The 17,193-nt window shown below is 53.0% G+C and overlaps 2 protein-coding genes across 2 annotated transcripts; both read right to left on the bottom strand.

Annotated features, from left to right (window-relative positions):
• Positions 1-4,281: 4,281 nt before the first annotated feature.
• Positions 4,282-6,045, bottom strand: AA0111_g1795 (hypothetical protein; the record flags this gene model as incomplete). The annotated part of the gene is made up of 2 exons (XM_028647493.1): positions 4,282-5,873; positions 5,946-6,045. 2 exons carry the CDS (start codon positions 6,043-6,045, stop codon positions 4,282-4,284), a joined length of 1,692 nt encoding a protein of 563 aa, XP_028510540.1.
• Positions 6,046-14,213: 8,168 nt separating this feature from the next.
• Positions 14,214-16,838, bottom strand: AA0111_g1794 (T-complex protein 1 subunit epsilon; the record flags this gene model as incomplete). Its single annotated transcript, XM_028647492.1, has 8 exons — positions 14,214-14,258; positions 14,575-14,663; positions 15,005-15,185; positions 15,234-16,394; positions 16,449-16,542; positions 16,610-16,658; positions 16,730-16,747; positions 16,829-16,838. The coding sequence occupies 8 exons, from the start codon at positions 16,836-16,838 to the stop codon at positions 14,214-14,216; spliced, it is 1,647 nt and encodes a 548-aa protein (XP_028510541.1).
• Positions 16,839-17,193: the final 355 nt, after the last annotated feature.

Raw genomic sequence — 17,193 nt, 5'->3', positions numbered from 1 at the left:
TTCGTCTCGGCGTATCTTCGTTGGTTCGGATTGACACGTGCGGGCCGGCGAGCTGCAAACCAGGAGATCATGAGGCAAGGCAGCGAGGCATGACGCAAATTGGTCCTGAAATGTGCTTCATCGGACTTGTATCAAGCCGAAGGCCTTGAAATACCCGAATCTTCCCGACGCTGCCTACGTCGGTAGTTGTGCTGACTGTTGGTTAGTAGGTCCATCCTTACTCTTTAGCATTAATGAGTCACCAGATTCTCGAAAATAACTGTAAGCCGAAGAGTGAGCAAGAGCGGTACCGCATGCAAGAGTTTGTCAAGGCGCGCACTATACAAGGATATGTCGCGTGGTGGAAGCTGAAAGCAGCAAGCTCATGCTTGCAATGGTGGCGGGGAAGACGCAGCCGCTGCAAGATTGGAGACAGCTGACCACGACAAACTCCCGAACTCTCTGGCAGATTTGAAGCAATGCAGGGACCGTAATGAAACGATGCAAGAAAGAAAATAAAAGGCATGGTATACACAGCGGCGTTATCCTGCTTCCGGGAGCGCCATCCGATGCTACGTAAATCCGGGGTCCGGGGAACGCATCCAAAGTTTGGCTCTAATGGTAGCGTACCAAGGTGTTGACTCGCCTCATGATCGAATCGTAGATATACCGCATAGTACCGGCCCAAGTGGACGCTGTTCCTGAGAAATGGCTTGCATCATGCTTGCCTCAAATCTCAGGATCGTCGTGCAATTGTTTGGTTCGTGATAACCGTTGCGTGGTGATGGCGGGTGATCTTCTTGCTTTTCTTGGTGTTTGGTAATCGTGACTTACCTTTCGGAGCAGACATTCGGGATACTTTCGGCATCATCTTCGCTGGGCAGCATCCAAGTACTTCTCGCCGGGTCTGCGAATGGCGTGATGGCCGTCCGTGTTCATTGAAGGTGCTAGGAGCACCACGTTGTCCATGTGTTCGTATACGAAAAGGCCCCGGTGTGGACGAAACGTGGCCGGGGGTAGTTCCGTTTGTCCAGCGAAATGTCTTTCCCCGCCTCTCTGACCCCAGAGTTGGTTGAGCTTCGATAGCGTATGTCATGAAATTGCCTCGGCTTCCGGTCTCGATAGCCCAAAAGCTAGAGCCCATGCCAGCACGGTAAATGCCGCAAGATTGCCGTTGTTGTTTGTAACATTAAAGAGATCGCGAAGAGACTCATGGAAGCTGGTGAAGAATGACGTACGTCTTTGGATGCCATGGACATGTGGGTGATTTAGGGCAGCATGCGATCTTGGCGCGTTTGTGATGTGGAGCTCGTGTCCATCTACCGAGACTTCGGAAAAAAGATGGTGCATGCTTGATCGCGATTCAACTCTGGCGTCAAGAGTCACTCGCAATCTACGAGGCTGATCGTGATCGCCCCTGATGAACAAACTAGTTGATCAATGGGTACGAGATCGCGATCTTTCGCAAATGTAGTCTTCTAGATTTTTGTCAATCGATCCTTGTAATTCGCGATGGTGTTGACTGAGACATGCCAGCGAAGCTTGGGTAAATCACGCTAGGCTAGGTCATTGTCCCATACTTGTAGGCATTATGGAAGATCTTGCCGAGTGAGAAGCGACTATGGTGAAGGTCAAGAGACGGTATGATGCGCTGGCAAAATCTTGAGGTTTAGCTAAGAATGGCAGGCGTTTAAGCACACTCGAGACACCTGATACATCTGCTACAAGTTAACCTGCAGGTGTTTACGTTATCCACTTCCACTATTCCGACTTCGTGATATGATAGAGTGAGTGGATATAGGGTAGATGTAGAGTGCCGATGGAGAGAAGCCACCGGATGAAGCACGGCAGTATAGCGCAAATATGATGAACAGGCCAAGGACGCCTGAATAATAGAGACCAAAATTGAGGAGAGGCAACGAGAATGTAAACAAGGAGACAAGAAAGTCTTAGTGTCTTGACTATGGTGCTGCTTACTTCCATGCGTCCTGCTGCTTTGTGGGCAGTGCCAATGGCCCGTATTCAAAGCCAATAAGCTTTGGTATGACTGTGGTGTTTCGCATGTCGGATGCGCCAGCTGAGTATGGTGATAGAAGTATGTGTAATGCGGGAAGTATTGACGGAGCAATGGCGCTGCGTGTGGGACTCTGCACTCAGGCAATGGGATAGGTTTCCGCGGCCACGACTTCAAGCACGACATTCTGACGGCGGTCTCGCCGGCTTGATCTGCGAAGTATGGCGTCCTGCACAGCGGCAATTGATTATCTCTGCTTCACCATATCAAAACAAGCATTCCAGTATCCGTTCGACGCGTAGGCAGACATCAGATCTGCACTCTCAGCAGCGTTGGCGAGAAGGAACGTCACGAAGTGTGACGATAGGTGTTCATGTGACGGGGACCCCCACGGTAGCAGCAAATGAAACTGCGGAGAAAGGAGGCTTGGAGTGATACTGAACCGAAGCCCCCAACGAACGCGATAGTCACAGTCACAGGACGAGGGGGTGTAAGCGCATTACTAGACGTTTGAGCCAGTCGAGCGAGATATTGCCAGGGAGCCATAGCCGTGGCGGAGTTCCTTGTACATGAGGCTGAAGCATCTCCAAGATAACTCGTCAAGGCTGGCTTCAGATGACCACTCGCAGGCGCTAACTTGCCAACGCATCGACCTCCAGACCGACTTGGTCGCGGGGTAGCGCTGCGGGTGCCTGATAGAGCGTCGCCTTCCGCCGTTCCAGGGATCATGTTGTTTTTAGAGCATCCGGATGATCAGAGGACTTTGAAAAACGGTGGTAATAGTGAGCGTCAACAATGCGAGAGGCGACTGGGGCCGCGCTGGGTTGAGCCCGCGCAATCCGGTGTAATGATTCCTGCGCGACGAATGGAGGACGATTGGCGAGACTACTGCCCCATAGTCAACTGGCGAGGCTTGCATGGTGGTTGCTGGTTGAGTGATGCTGATGCAGATGCAAATGAGCAGCGAGGGGCGAGGATGCCTTGAGCAGAACGGTGGGCGGGGAACTGCGGTAACTTCAGCTATCCGCCAGCATGACGTAGTGGCGTCCCATGGTCGTCAGTGTTATCAGTGTCTAAGTAAAGCTTCACTTCTTGAGTCGTAGACTCTAATGCTGAAACATCGAGCGTCGAGACTGCATGGCGTGGTAGAGTGTGTGTGGTGTTGAGTTCGCAGCTCGAGTCATAAGGCTGAGCGGCGTCTGCAGCAGTGCAGCCGTCGAGTCTCGCCAGCAGATCCCACGACGCACGACGCACGACGCACGACGGAACTTTGGGTGTGCTCGCCACGATGCACGTTGCCCACATCCAGGAGTATATTGTGCAAGGGTCGTCTCTCACGAGGGAGCTCCCTCGAGTACCGCATGCCCTTGATGATCTCCTTGTGATGAGCAGCGGCACAGCAGCACATGTCAGGCACGCATCATTCAGGACGGTAGACAGGAAGCCGGGCCGAGGGAAGAGGAACGCGGCGCAGGCAATAGCCGCGACATTGTCAATTTGACTTTGGGCTGTGACGAGCGACGAGCAGATCCAGGTTTCGCCGTATCATCAATAAACATGTCGCAGGCTGATCGCCATCGTGACACGGACAACGTGCCCTGTAGGCGCGGCAGATGTTATTATGGTGGTGGTGCGATCCGGCACTGCATGAAGGCCACAGCAAAGCGTGCATAAGCGCCTCCTTTGTAACTAGCTTCGGTGGGATGGTTCAGAAGAGCGGTAAGAACATGCGTCTTGTTGGGACCTTCGAACCCCAGTACAGCTGACAGCTAGAGTCAGTCGATGAGGCCTTGAAACTACCTCGGCCTAGCGCACAATCACAACAAGCAGTTTGTAGAAGTCTCAGATGATGAAGTATCCGCTTTTTATCATTAAGGTATCTAGGCCAACATCTGCTATCTTCCAAGCAAAGGTGATGCCATGGTCCAAACAGCTCCGCGGAGCCGTTCCCATGCCGGGGTATAATGGGTCGGACAAAGAGCCCGATACAAGTACATGTGCAGGTGATAGTACAGACCAAAGTAGGCGTGAGCCGTAACCCATCTTCAAAACAAGAAGCACCCTTTGTCCGGTATGACTGCATGAAAGAAATTCGTAGCCTCATCGGGCCTACTCAATGGCCCTGGTGGTATCAGAAGATTTTGGGAGGAACATAACCCATAAATCGGCTGACCAGTGCATTTGGAGACTGGATGGCCGCTAAAGTGAAGAAAGACAAAACGCCGTTGGTCAAATGCCAAACCATAGATGCCGCTAGAAGTGCAAATGTAAAAAAGGATGTTGTTGTGCTACCAACCGGAGCGGTGGTATTCTTGGGCGTCTCCGCCATCAAAGAATTGGTTGTATGAGCTGTCGGGCTTGTTGTCGTCCCGGAAAGTGGTGGATCTGATTTGAGCTTGTTGCTCGTTGGTGTTTAAACCCTTGACGTCGCCGGTGGTCATGGCCCGGCGGAGGGCTGGAAGGTTGACTGCGCTCTGTTGGCGCTTTGCTACCGCGTTAGTGGTGGCATTCTTTTGCTGCCTCTCCCACAGCAGATTCTGTCTTAGTGATCCAGTGAGCTCACTGGTCAGCATGTTCCTGCGCGTAGTCTTGGGGGACATGGCAGGTGGGTGGACGTTTGAGGTAGTCATGATGATAGGCTTTGGGCGGGAGGCTTGCTCGCGCATCATCAAGCCACTGTCCTCGTGAGGTGAGCTGCCGGCGGAAGGTCCGTTTGGTGTATGGGTGCGTGACCTTCGGATGGCAGGTGATGATCGCGATGCAGCATTTTGCAGAGCTGATGCGCGGTCACCTTGGTGGAGGGCAGTAGTGAGAAGCGAGCGGCGGGAGGTAAGGTTGGCCTGCGAGTCGACACGCGGGAACTGAGGACGGTGCTCAGCAACGCTGGGGGGACCGCTCTCCTCGTTGTCGTCGTCTTCCCACTCCTCATCGGAGTCTTCCTCTTCAATGGCGCTCTCGTCGACATCGTCGTCTTCGCTGTCGCTCTCAATGGCCGCCTCACTGCTCTCGGAGACGTCATGGAAAGTGCGCGTGCTGACCTCGTTCTTGAAGGAGGTAGTCTTGCGCATGGGAGCAGCGTTGCGCAGCTGCTGTGAGAGAGAGCTGCGTTGGAGCGAGTAGGCCTCGAAAGAGCTGCCGTTCTCCTCCTCGGAGGATCCACCGAGAGTGAACATGGGCTGCCTCTTCTTGCTGGCGTCGGCCTTTGCGGGAAGCGGCTTGGTAACGAAGCTGGAGGTCTTCTTGAGGATGGGGGTAGGGTTCAGGTTGGTGCTGGATCGCACTGAGGTGGAGATGTGGCCGGGCTCGAAGCCGCGGACGACGCTGTGCTCGCTCACGTCGGTGGAAGTGCTGGCTTCAGAGCCGACTGCAGGGCTCATGATGTCGCAGCTGACCGAGGTGGCTACGGTAGAAGTGGAGGCTTCGGGGATGGGGCGGGCGGTGGATGGTGGCGTGGTGTTGTCCTGGACGGGCTTCTGCTCGGCTACAGGTGGGGCGAGCTGGGCTGGGAGGGGCGACAGCGGCTCAATGAACTTCTTCTCTTGTATCGAGTTGACGACCTTCTCGAGACCAATGGGGGTCATGTGCTTGCCGCGGGCCTGGCTGGTAGCGGAGTCGTGGCGGCGCAGGTCGGGGCGGTCGGCCGAGAGATCACTTCGGGAAGTCGTGGTGATGGCGCTTTCCAGGTTGGAGTCGTCGGAAGCGACGCTGGTAGACAGCTCGGGCATGTCCGTAGCACTAGCGGACAATTGTCGCTGGAAGGCCCACTGGGGAGCAGCCACAGGGTCGGGCTGGCAGCAGAAGGTCTCACGGGACCACAGCCGCCAGGCCATGTTCTCGTAGCGTTTGCCGTCTTCCATGGCGGGCGAGCATCGTGCAAAGACTGTCAGGCCGAGTTAGTGGCCATTCACATGCCGCTGCATGTGCACTGCACATGCTCGTGCATATCACTCACCAGACCAGAGGCCGAACAGGTTCTCGGTGCTGCGGGTTTCGATGGTGCGCATGGAGCTGTGCTCGACGCGCACTATGGGCCGTTCTGCGCGGAGAGGCATTTTGGATCTTGTGTGTCGAGGGCTGGGGTGTGATATCGATAACGGTGGCTCCGCTTGCGTCAGAGACGGTGAGGTTCCGATTGCGTCAATGGAGAGACAGTTGCCGAGCAGAGGGAATGCCGGCGATGCTACAGCACTGACAGATACATGGATAGACAGTGTGTATACGTGTATGTGGATATAGGGCTATGTGTGGTTCCAAGAGAGCGGCGGTTGTAGACGTGGTCGTCAAGCGGGTAGGTTAGGATACAGAGAGCATGTAGGTGGGAGTGGAGTCTGGTATGTATAAAGCCAAAGCCCGCTCTACTGGTGTGCGCCAGCATGACAGGGGTGGGCTCTGGGCCGACATGGAAGGCGCGATGGGCACCCACACTAGGGCTCACCCCCTGCACCTTCCTGATCCCTGCTACCTCCTAGCCCTAGACACAACCCCCGGGGCAGTTCCGGCTCATTTGAATTTCGTCGAGCCATGATCCATGTTGCGGCCATTCTACCGCTCTTTGCCCGATCTTAACAGTAAGTCCAGAGTCTACCATGGATCCGAGCAGTCAGTCTCTGCGACGCTCGTGGCCTGAGTCCCCCTCGTCATTCCCCCATATCAAGCCCCCCTTTTGCTGTCCACTCCACCACCGCCGGCTACAACTTGTCGCATCGAGCGCCTCGTTGCCACCGCAGCCTCCCCTACGTCGCCGCCCGCGTGGTGAATGGCCTGGGCGTGGGGACGCACATGATCCAACAGCACGGCCGTGCCCCCCTGCAATCCTCCTGGTACTTCCAGAACACTGCTGCCCTGACTCGCTGTCTCTGTTCCGCCTGTCTCAAGATTCATGCCACTGACATCGAGGCCATCGGGGCAATGCTATGCTGACCTGACGACCACGCTTCGGCGCCGCAGTTGATGGCTTCCTTGGTCTGCCCCCCTCTGGCTGACTGGTTGCGCTGCATTGTTGCTGCTGGCGGATCCGGTGCACCAGACTTGATTAACAGTCACCTGCCTGCGAACCTTGGAAGCACTGCAGAGAGAAAGTTACGCCGCCGTAATACAATACCGCTAACTCAGCCGTTTCGAAAAGCTATCCACGCCATGTGACGATGCTTGCCCAATCCCCTCTAGCGTTCGCGGAAGCAGCTGAAAACTTCCGCTGGCGCTTCTTTTCCCTAACTCGCCTCTTCCGACACCCTACCCCTGCACGATTCTGGCCCTCCAGCTGCGCATGTGCCTGCCCTCGTCGCCATGGCTGTGCCTCTTGGACCCTGAGTCAATCCGACTGTCCACACCAGCTAGACAGCCTCACGAGCAGTTTAGCACCGTCGAGAACAGAAAGTACTTTCCCTCCGCGACAGCCTTGTTTTCCGCTTTCTGCTTCCGTCATTTTGCCATACGTACTGTCTGCGCAAATCCCCCGCACTGGGGTTTGGCAACACGGGATCCTTTCAATTCTTCCGTGGCGGTCAAGAACAGCCTCTGCAAGTTCTGGTGACATGGCTGCTTTCGGTGTGGACAACTCCGCCTTTGTCTCTGCGGTTGCGAATTTTACCGCCTACCACCAACGCTGCACTGGTTATGTGAATCCGCAAGCCATTGTTCGCTAGGTTCCTAGATGCGTTGGTTATTCGCAAGGATGCCAGACCACGCGGTACAAGCCCGGTGGCCACCTGGTTAAAGTGCTGTCCTCGACACCTTTGAGACATGCCAACTACCCCAGATAATCCGCTCCAGAGTTTGGGGTAGCGACAGGTACCCTGTGCTAAGGTGCACTGTGCGCCCACTTGTCCTCCAGTAACTACCAAGTTGGCTGCTCTGCTACGTCAGTCCAGTACACGGCAATCTCTCGAGGTCATCTGGGGCGGCTGCCGAATCCCCAAGCCGCAAAAGCATCATGTGCGACCGCACGTTATCGCTGAATGCGGCGTGATGTCTGTTTCATGAGTTGTACACCGGCAGCTACAACTCTACGTGGCACTGGACCGTCGAGTGCCTGTCGCTCTGCCTTAGCCAACCGGTTGCCGCTCCTGTAAGCCACACTAGGTTCACGATGCATCGATTGTACATTACATATGCACAGCGCTTTTTGGTCCAAAGAACAAACGTCAGTGGGGGGAAGTACGGGGCCACGCTCCCTCCAAGTCGTTCGCTCGTGATATGGCGTAGAGCAGAACGCTAGTTCCCCGGACCGTGGGCCCTTCACCATCGTCGCGTGCTTTTTCTCACGATCTCCATACAATCGTCAACTACCATTAGGCTCTACCTCCATCCGCCCATCGAGATGGGATTCACCGCGCTCAAATCTGGTACGACTATGCGATCGACCAAATGTGTAATCGATGTTCGCATTAGTCGCAACCACCTTTCGTTGCTCCGAGACTGCATGCATGCAGTATCATGACCTAAAGTCCAACTGCCTTGGTCATGAGCAGACGACGACTGTACCCCAGATCACGACAGTGCAAGCAGTGACGCCTGCCAAGCAGCCTGGGTATCGATTTCACCCCTTGCTTTTCTCCCTACAGCAAGCACGGAAGCGCATATGGCAACTGTGGCACACAATTAATCGGTATGCGAGCAAAGGTCGGAGCGCAAAACACATGCTGTTGGGCTTTAACACTGCCCGTTCCGACACGTCTACCCATCTATTACTCTTTTACATTTACGAGCAAAATAGAAACGATCGTCTCCGTCAGCCACCTGCTGAGATGAGCCCTCGTATCTGTGCCTGGAGAAGCCACCAGTCTGCCATCCGTGATTTTGACAAGTGCCGGACAATCGATCGCTGTTTGATTACTCGTCACATGCTGAACGGCAAACGATCTCGGTACATTCTGTCTGTCTCTTCGACATACGGCTCTTCCGCACTGCAAAAAGCCCCTGAAATAGCCAACACGCGCTGCACATATCGATCTCGCATACAACCCACACTACCCACACTGAGTATACAAAGAACATTACTGCACTCATCACGGAGGCTTGACAGTGCCACTCTACCGGACACTGGAGATGGAAGCCCGACAGCCTGGATACCACGCCTAGACTAGCCATATCGGGACCGGGGCGTGCACCCGCTGCCCGCTGGCGTCGCGTGGCTGTCACCACGGAGCACCAATCGTCTGGCTTGCAACCACCGGCTGTTGCGTCGGTTGGCCTTAATAGCATTGCGCTCAGTGTTCCGTCCTATGTTGTGATCATGCTCCGTGTCGCGCACTTACTGTCTCCGCACTTTCTTGATACACCCTGGATCGCGCATCCTCCTACTCACGTCCCACAGTAGTGGGCGGCGGTTCTCTAGGTCTTTCTGTCCAATCAACCGCAACAACGTGCTCACGCTCACATGTGCTGCTCGTTGCAATGATTAGCCGAGGCGTCGGCGGCCAGTGCGATGCCACGGAATCTTACTGAAACCTCACTGACAGAAGGGATAGGAAGATTTGCCTGTCCTGTCGCTTCTATCACATCTCTAGCGTACGGGGGGAACTTAATGCTGGTTTCCGCTCTCTTGCACGAATCGACATGAGGGATTTTGCACGAATCGTATGGGCCTTGTGCGGCCCTGCGGAGCGGACGTTGCGCCCAACAAATAACATTGGAGAAATTAATCCTCATTTCCAGTGAGTCGGGTCTTCATTCTGGCGCGTTTTCAGTATCGTCGATTGCCTGAACGAGGTGTCGTGGGTGCCCAAAGCAGCAACACGTTCCCCAGTGCCTGGCGGTGGGGCCCGACGCGCAGGCATCCCACGCGTGCAAGCACGAGGACGTCGCATCGTCCACCTCCGCACTGATAACCAACCAGAGGATATCCGGACGTCTCGCCGGTCACCGATGGCAACGCAACATCAAACGGACTCAGGCTCCGGTATTCCCGCCGAAGATCACAAGCAAAGTCATTCATCTGTTAGACTTCGGTGCAAAGTCGACCTAGTATCCCGCACTTCGGAGCGAAGGTTCAGAGAGACCAACGACAGTCTTCCAGGCTCATTACCCCGGTCGACATCAAGTTCACATGGCCACGCCCCCTGCTTGGCGAACGCCGTGTGGTGTATACACCTCCCACGTGTGCATGCTTATCATAGCTTATCCAAATCGAATGCCCTTTTCCCGTCGCAAGATTCTGGAGCGACAAACGGGCCGGCTTATTGCTCATGAGACCGTACCTGAAACCAATGATGGGGGTGATACTCTGCAAAAGCAAATGCACGTCTGATGTCTTAGCAATCTTTTTTGTAACGGGCGAATGGATAGTCGTCGATTTGCGATGTTTTCCCGTAGGATTGTGACAGCTTCTTTCGCTAACGGCTATCTTGTTCGACCTTCTGCATTGGGGCTACACCCTGCATGAGTCCTCTTTCCGACTCCCACCTAAGTTAGCGTATCGGTCGAGCCGTGAACAAAGTCTGGAGACGCCATGGGGATTGCAATCCAGGTTGCAACTCCTTCAGCCCGCAGCTTACCCTCTGTGGTAACCCTTCCTTACTCTTGTACAACCGGTTTATACCTTGAGTGTTAGCTTACAGAGCGTGTTGAAAATTTCCAAAATAACGTCCCGAACATGGCAGTTGCAATGTTCGGCAGAAAGAGGCTGTTGTCGAGGCTCTTTCACCCGTCCCGGGCTTGTGGTTCCCAGTTCCAAGTCTGGTTCGGTAGCACTGCGTGCTGACCGTCATCTGCACGTCTTCATTTATCTCGTCCTACCGACCGCGCTTACAGTGCAGGATCTACTTTGAGCTCGAGGTGTGGTCAGCCTGCGTTGATGTACCCGCTCCCAGATTAAATATTATTCCACCCAGCCAGCTAGGGCCTTTGACCGTATTGTCGGGACACAAAGGCTGATTCCAGGTTCCAATCTCGATCTCAAGGTCTCACTTTATGGTTGTACGAGTATATCTGGAGCACTGCAGCGTCACAACGGAATTACGGCCTGCCGCTCACCGCCAGAAATGGAGCAGGTTCTGGATTATGATACCAACCTTCAAGCACGTAGCTTATGAATATCGTGATACCATCGCACATACGAACATCTTCGTGTAACACTTGGATATACAAGTAACCAGTTCAAGCCTAACAACGCAACTGCCGTATCATCTCAGCACAACCCATGGATTACGCCCGACAACTCATCACACAATCACATGTACATCCAAAGTACTTTATCACACGGCCCGAGTCCGACCAAGACTATCGGCAGGAACCTAAATGCAACGGTCGTTCTCGGTCCGAGTGGCATGGTTTCCTCTCCCGTGGTTGCTGCTGGGTTATAATTTATGGATAAATTCCAATTACCCAGCCTATCAAGTCGCCCGCTTTTCTTACAACGTTTCCAGCCACCATCACTTTCCAACTAGGTAATAGACGCAAGCGAGACTTTCGGCTCCAAGCTTTCAATCAACTCCCCCGTGCGTGCCTTTGGCGGTCTGTCGCACCAGAAGTGCGATTTCGATCACGCAGTTTGCCTGCAGTAGCACCACCAACAACAACGCAACCTTAATCAAACGCGATGTTGAATCCCACGTCCTGGAAAGATCCGTCAGCGTTGTCCCACTACTTGTCATCAGTTTTATGCCTATGCTTATGAAAAGCTCAAGACAAGTAGTTCTTGTCATCATTGAGCACTCCCTCGGTCGATGCCTTCCTTTTCTGTTCTGTTCCGTAAACTCCGTATATGCGTCCCGCGATTTACCCTAGACAAACGTTGTCGCGTGGTCCTGCATACCCTGCTTTCACCGGTGCTTGCATGCCTTCGTTTCGTATCGCGGTATCATATCTTGATGTGCGTTTGTTATGTTGATTCGACGTTATAGCCCTTGAAATATCACATGCTAGGCTTCCTCCCACGCTGCCGCTTATCTCGTGACGAGTCTCGGAATATGGGACTCACAGCGAGATATGATGCTGATGTCAGACGGTAGACGGCAATCGGCTGGTTGGCTAACGGTGAGGGAAGGGAAGGGACGGAGCGGAAGATGATATTATCGCCTTGCGTTTAGCGAGCGAGAGCTCAGGCTACGCTTACTGCGGCAGATGACTCTGTCGCGTCGTACAGCACGGAGACAAAAGTCAGATGAGCGAAACGTTCTTCCGCTCGAGTCAGCATCATCGTCACTATCATCCTTCAGCCAAGCCGGAGACCCCATCTCCACTCCCCGCATATCAGCCCCAGATCTTCGCCACAGCCTCTCGAACAAGCTGACATCTCGGGCGCAGTCAGGTAAAATCTGTCACCTGCCACAGTTGACTCTCCATATGTCCGTGGCCACGTTTCCAAATATTCTCACGTGGAACACCATCATAACCACCACTATTCTTGCTTCGTTTCTGTGCCGTGGTTGCGCATATTCGGCCCTTGTATGTTACGTTTGCCTTAACGTTGGTGCGCATAGCTATATCACCTATGTTGCTATTGTTATGTTCATGCGCGTTTTCAATATCGATACAATACCCCTTGTCTAGGGATATTCTCGTCACGCGCTTCCGGTACGCGGCTTTGCGTCAACATCGATCCTCGATCCTTCGTGTAGGGGGTAGATTAGACCCAGATCCTGGGTGTTTATGGGACTTGGGCGCGTGCCTGAATCCCAGGGCGATCGCGTAAATATACGTACAGCATATTCTCCATGCAGCTAAGCACAGGCATAGTCGCGGTTTGTTATAGGCTGAATCAAGAAAAATGACGTGGTTTTAGAGAAAGAGAGAAGCGATCGTTCTGAAAACAGAAAAGTTCGAAATTGTGGTTTGTTTCAAGTGCTTGAGACATCACCTGGTCTTCGTGCATAAGTGGTGGGTGGTGAAGCTAACTTCGCAACCTACGACGAGACAACATGTGATGGACACGGGATCTACATTCTTCCTACGCGGAAGCAGAACATGGCACAGTATCATCCAATAACTACCCGCCAATATTGCCAACAACACTCTCACCCGTTCTTCAGCTGAGGCCAAGGTCTCTCTCCACATCCCGAGCATTCTATCGCCCATCTCAACAACACCAACACAACCTATTAGTCAACGCCCCCTGCAGCAGCTAGCTCAGCCCTTCTCTCGTGTTCTTACATGCATGACTGATATTACCGCAAGAAACAACCACCGCTTGCTCCTCACTGTAAGAGAATTTGCGCTATCGAGGAGATTTACCGGGTCGCTAAGGTTCGAAGCGAGCATGAGCGATGAGATAGTGCGGTATAATCATAACCGAGCTCTTGAGACAACATGACTGTTCTTTTGAGGTAAAGAGAAAGTTTGAAACATACAAAAACCTCAATGGGAAACCTGCCTTGAGTTTAGCGGTAATGTCGTTGAAGTCAACTACTGTTCTTAGCTTAATCCGGTCTGATAAAGCATGAACGTGAAGGTGTCTAGATGTATCTGCAAAAAAAAAAACGTTGTCAGTTGTCGGGGAAGTCAACACATTGTGTCTGATGTCTCGTTTCTGTTCGTAGATTTCATGTGTTTAACAAAAACAATTTCTTGGATCTGAGAGGAAGGTTCGCCAGTCTGCATTGTTGCTGCTGTGGAGTAGAAGATCCTCAAGTCCTGGATAAGCTGAAGGCTAGGTCATGACGAACATGGATGAGCTACTACAATTCGTCTTCCTATTGCTCGCTGAGTCCAAAATCGACTTCAATATTTAGCTGAGTTTATGAATGGCCACACTGTGACAGGCAATCTGGAAGTTAAACGCAGAGTTGACAAATGACAACATTCTGATACAAAAGAGTGCAGCAGTGGACGCTGATTTGAGCAATTCCGTCGAGTACTGAACGACGCATTGTTAAATGGCGATTGGAGGATATGTTTAACATACAAACGGATATGCAGATGCATACATGTGGAATGCGTTCGCATCGTGGGAAGAAGAATCTGCGATTTGCCTACGGAAACCCTTCTGATCGTAGGAACGAAGGATTCATTTCATGTCACGAAGGAGCATTCCGCTGCAAACATGTGGTGATGGCTTTTTTATGCCGCGGTGACATGTTCTCAACAGGACTCTATGCTATTCAAGGCACATGATGGCATCAGGATGCTTGTATTGATTTTACTTTGGATAGTCTATGGGTATTAACGCCTTAGACATGGTTTCTTTACGTTGCCATCCAACATGCCCTTGCGCTTCGTTTGCTACTTGCGCCCATCGCTCAGGCACATACCAATCGGTATGTCAGGTACGGCGTGATGGCGTCTAGAAATCCTGGTCGTCGTTTCCAGCGATGATCACATTGTTGATCTGTGCGGCGTTATTAGCTTTACTCGCAAGCAATACAGGCGGTCAAGATAATCGGCGTAACACAAAGTGATGGTGTGTAACGAACAATGCAAACCCGCACACAAGGACCCGTGTTTCTTTAGTCTCGCCTCCCCGCTTCCCCGTCCGTGCCTTCGATCCAGAGAAAGAATGCAAGTGAGGAAGTCGAGCAAAGCGAGGTAGCACAAACGGGAGGGAAATGCTGAAGGGACGGCGGGAAAGGGAGTAACACCAAGTAGTGTGCGGTGCAACAAGCGACGATATGTTACGAAACAAGGGGGAAAGTTACGGTACATACCTTGAGTACCATACGGCACAGCTGTGTAGCGAGCAACAGTTGTTGCCTCTTCGAGATCAAGGGATCGATCACAAAGTGTTCCTTCATGTCTGCGAATAACGCCACGTTAGCACGATCTTCGATAAATCAGCCACCAATGTGGCCCATGACGTTGTGCATAACAATGACAGCATAGCGAAGGTCTCAGATGACTCCTGCTCATCTCCACTTGTAGTTGCGTTCGTGCCAGCGCAGCAAGTAGCGCCGCGTGGGGGGACACACCCCACCCCACGGGGGCGTTGGATGCGGCAAGTTGTATGCAACACGGGTCTCGGGTCTCCCGGGAATAGTCCGTAATGCAGCTATGCTTGATAGCGGTGAGGCAAGTGGGAATGATACAAAGAGACGTGGGGAAGATTGTTGGATAACAACGAACGAGAAGGGCACTTACCGTTACTTCCCGTCTGCATGCAGTCGACGCCCAACCTGAAGTTCTTCTCCTTGGCTTGTCGGGACTTGATGTTAGCGAGGGTTTCGATGGGGCTGAGACCGGAGTTCTCAGCCAGGGCCATGGGTACTGCGTCAAGGGCATCAGCAAAGGCGCGCATCGCGTATTGCTCAATACCGGGGCTCTGCAAAATGTAAGTCGCCGTCCCGCATTCGCGTTCGATAGTGCTTACCTTGACTGCCGCATCTTCGACTGCGAGCGAGCAAGCTACTTCCGCGGCACCTCCGCCGTATACGATACGGTTGTCTCTCACCAAGTTTCGGACGACACAGAGGGCATCGTGTAGCGATCGCTTGGCCTCGTCGATGATCATCTTGTTGCTGCCTCGAACAAAGACTGTGACAGCTCGTGTATTCGCACACTCCTCGATGACCAGCATCTTGTCTCGTGTAGTTCCGAACGTCAGTTCCCGAACGATGCCTGCGCTTCCCAGTTTCTCCGCGCTGAGGTCTTCGAAACGCGGTACGATGCGTCCGTTGGTCGCAATGGCGATCAGCTCAATCTCTGGGCCTCCTACCCACCGTACAGCGGGCAGCTTGTTTGTGAGAAGAAGGTGGTTGGCCTCGTCGTCAAAACCCCATTGGCATATTACTACATTGGCGCCAGTCTCCTTGATCTGCTCAATCATCTCAGTGAACTTGTTTGACTCGTAGTTTTGTAGCTTCTTAAACTCCTCCACGCTGGTAATGTCCAACTTGTGCTTGGTCTTGGGCTTCGGTGGCTCGAATGCGCATGTGAGGATGGCGAGTTTGGCGTCCTTGACCTCTGACGGCATCTGCGGATGCGAAAAGTCCTTGTCTATTATGACACCCTTGACAAGTAATGTGTCCTCGAGCGATCCACCGACCTTGCCATCAACCTTGATGAGTTCGAAATCGACATCTTTCCGCTCCAGATCGGCGACCGAAAGCACAGCATCTACGGCGATGTTGGCAAACTGGTCGTGCGCCTTGGAGACGATCTTGCTGCCCAAACTTGTCTTTGCAACCCTGAACAGCTCTTCCGTGTTGTCCTTGGAGAAGTTGATCTCGTCGCTGACCTCGTCCAGCTTGGCCACAGCAACCTCGCAAGCCTGGTCGTAACCGTCTGCTATCCTGATGGGGTGGATACCCTTGTCGATGAGGTCCGCTGCCTGTTCGAGGAGTGCGCCCGCCAAAACTACGACACCAGTGGTTCCGTCGCCAATCTCGTCGTCTTGTGATTTGGATAGTTCGACTAACAGCTTCGCGACGTGGTTGGAAATTTCCATCTGGGATAGAATGGTAGCGCCGTCGTTTGTGACCGTAATATCTCCATCGGGCGAAATCAAGATCTTGTCCAGTCCTCGCGGTCCCTAGATTTTGTGAGCCAGTGCTCTAACTTTCTCGAGTCCAACAATTCTGCATACCAGAGAGCTCTTGACAAGGTTCGCGACGGTCTTGGCCGCCAGAATGTGGGACTTGACCGCATCGTTGCCGTGTTGCCTCGACTTCTTGCCTTGACTGTCCCGGAATTAGCTGCTGATTTCTCGGACGGAATCTCAAAGCTTATTCCCAGCAGCCCACATACTCTCTGACAATGATAAACGGCCTGCCCGCTTCATCCTTCATCACCTGCGCTACAAGCCGATTTGTCAGTCGTCATTCGTGGATGATTCGTAATAATTTCGTGGTAGATTCGGAAGCATACCGTTGGAAAGGTCGACCTCTGCAATTTAACAAGTTAGCATTCTCTTCATCTTTGTGAAGTTTCGGAGATAATGAAGCTGTTGCAGCCTGTATAACTTACGCATCGCCATGGTTGGAGAAATGCCCGCTGAAGAAGCAAAGAAACGATTCCGGAGACTCTTCAAACTACAGATACACACTAGGAGGGAATCCTGGGTATGTTTAGTAGTGAGGGGTGGTGGGGTATATCCAAACAGCTGCCATGTCAGTCTCGAAATTTCCCCAGAGGGGCTTGGCATTCCTGTGCACGGCCGCGAGTCGCGAACGCGCCTTCCGTCGCCATCTCCAACCCTGCGAATTGCCCTGACGCTTGCTGCCCCAAGCTGCCACCACAATCACTGGTCACGTATCGCGCACAAACAATTGCGCTTATCCGAATCGCCTCATGCTCTAAAAAGCTCAGCCCATCCCACATCTCTGTGCGTC

Source organism: Alternaria arborescens (assembly GCF_004154835.1).
Source record: "Alternaria arborescens strain FERA 675 chromosome Unknown contig_3, whole genome shotgun sequence".
NCBI lineage: Eukaryota > Fungi > Ascomycota > Dothideomycetes > Pleosporales > Pleosporaceae > Alternaria > Alternaria arborescens.
Note: the sequence above shows the minus strand (reverse complement) of the source record. Positions and strands in the feature narration are given on the sequence as shown.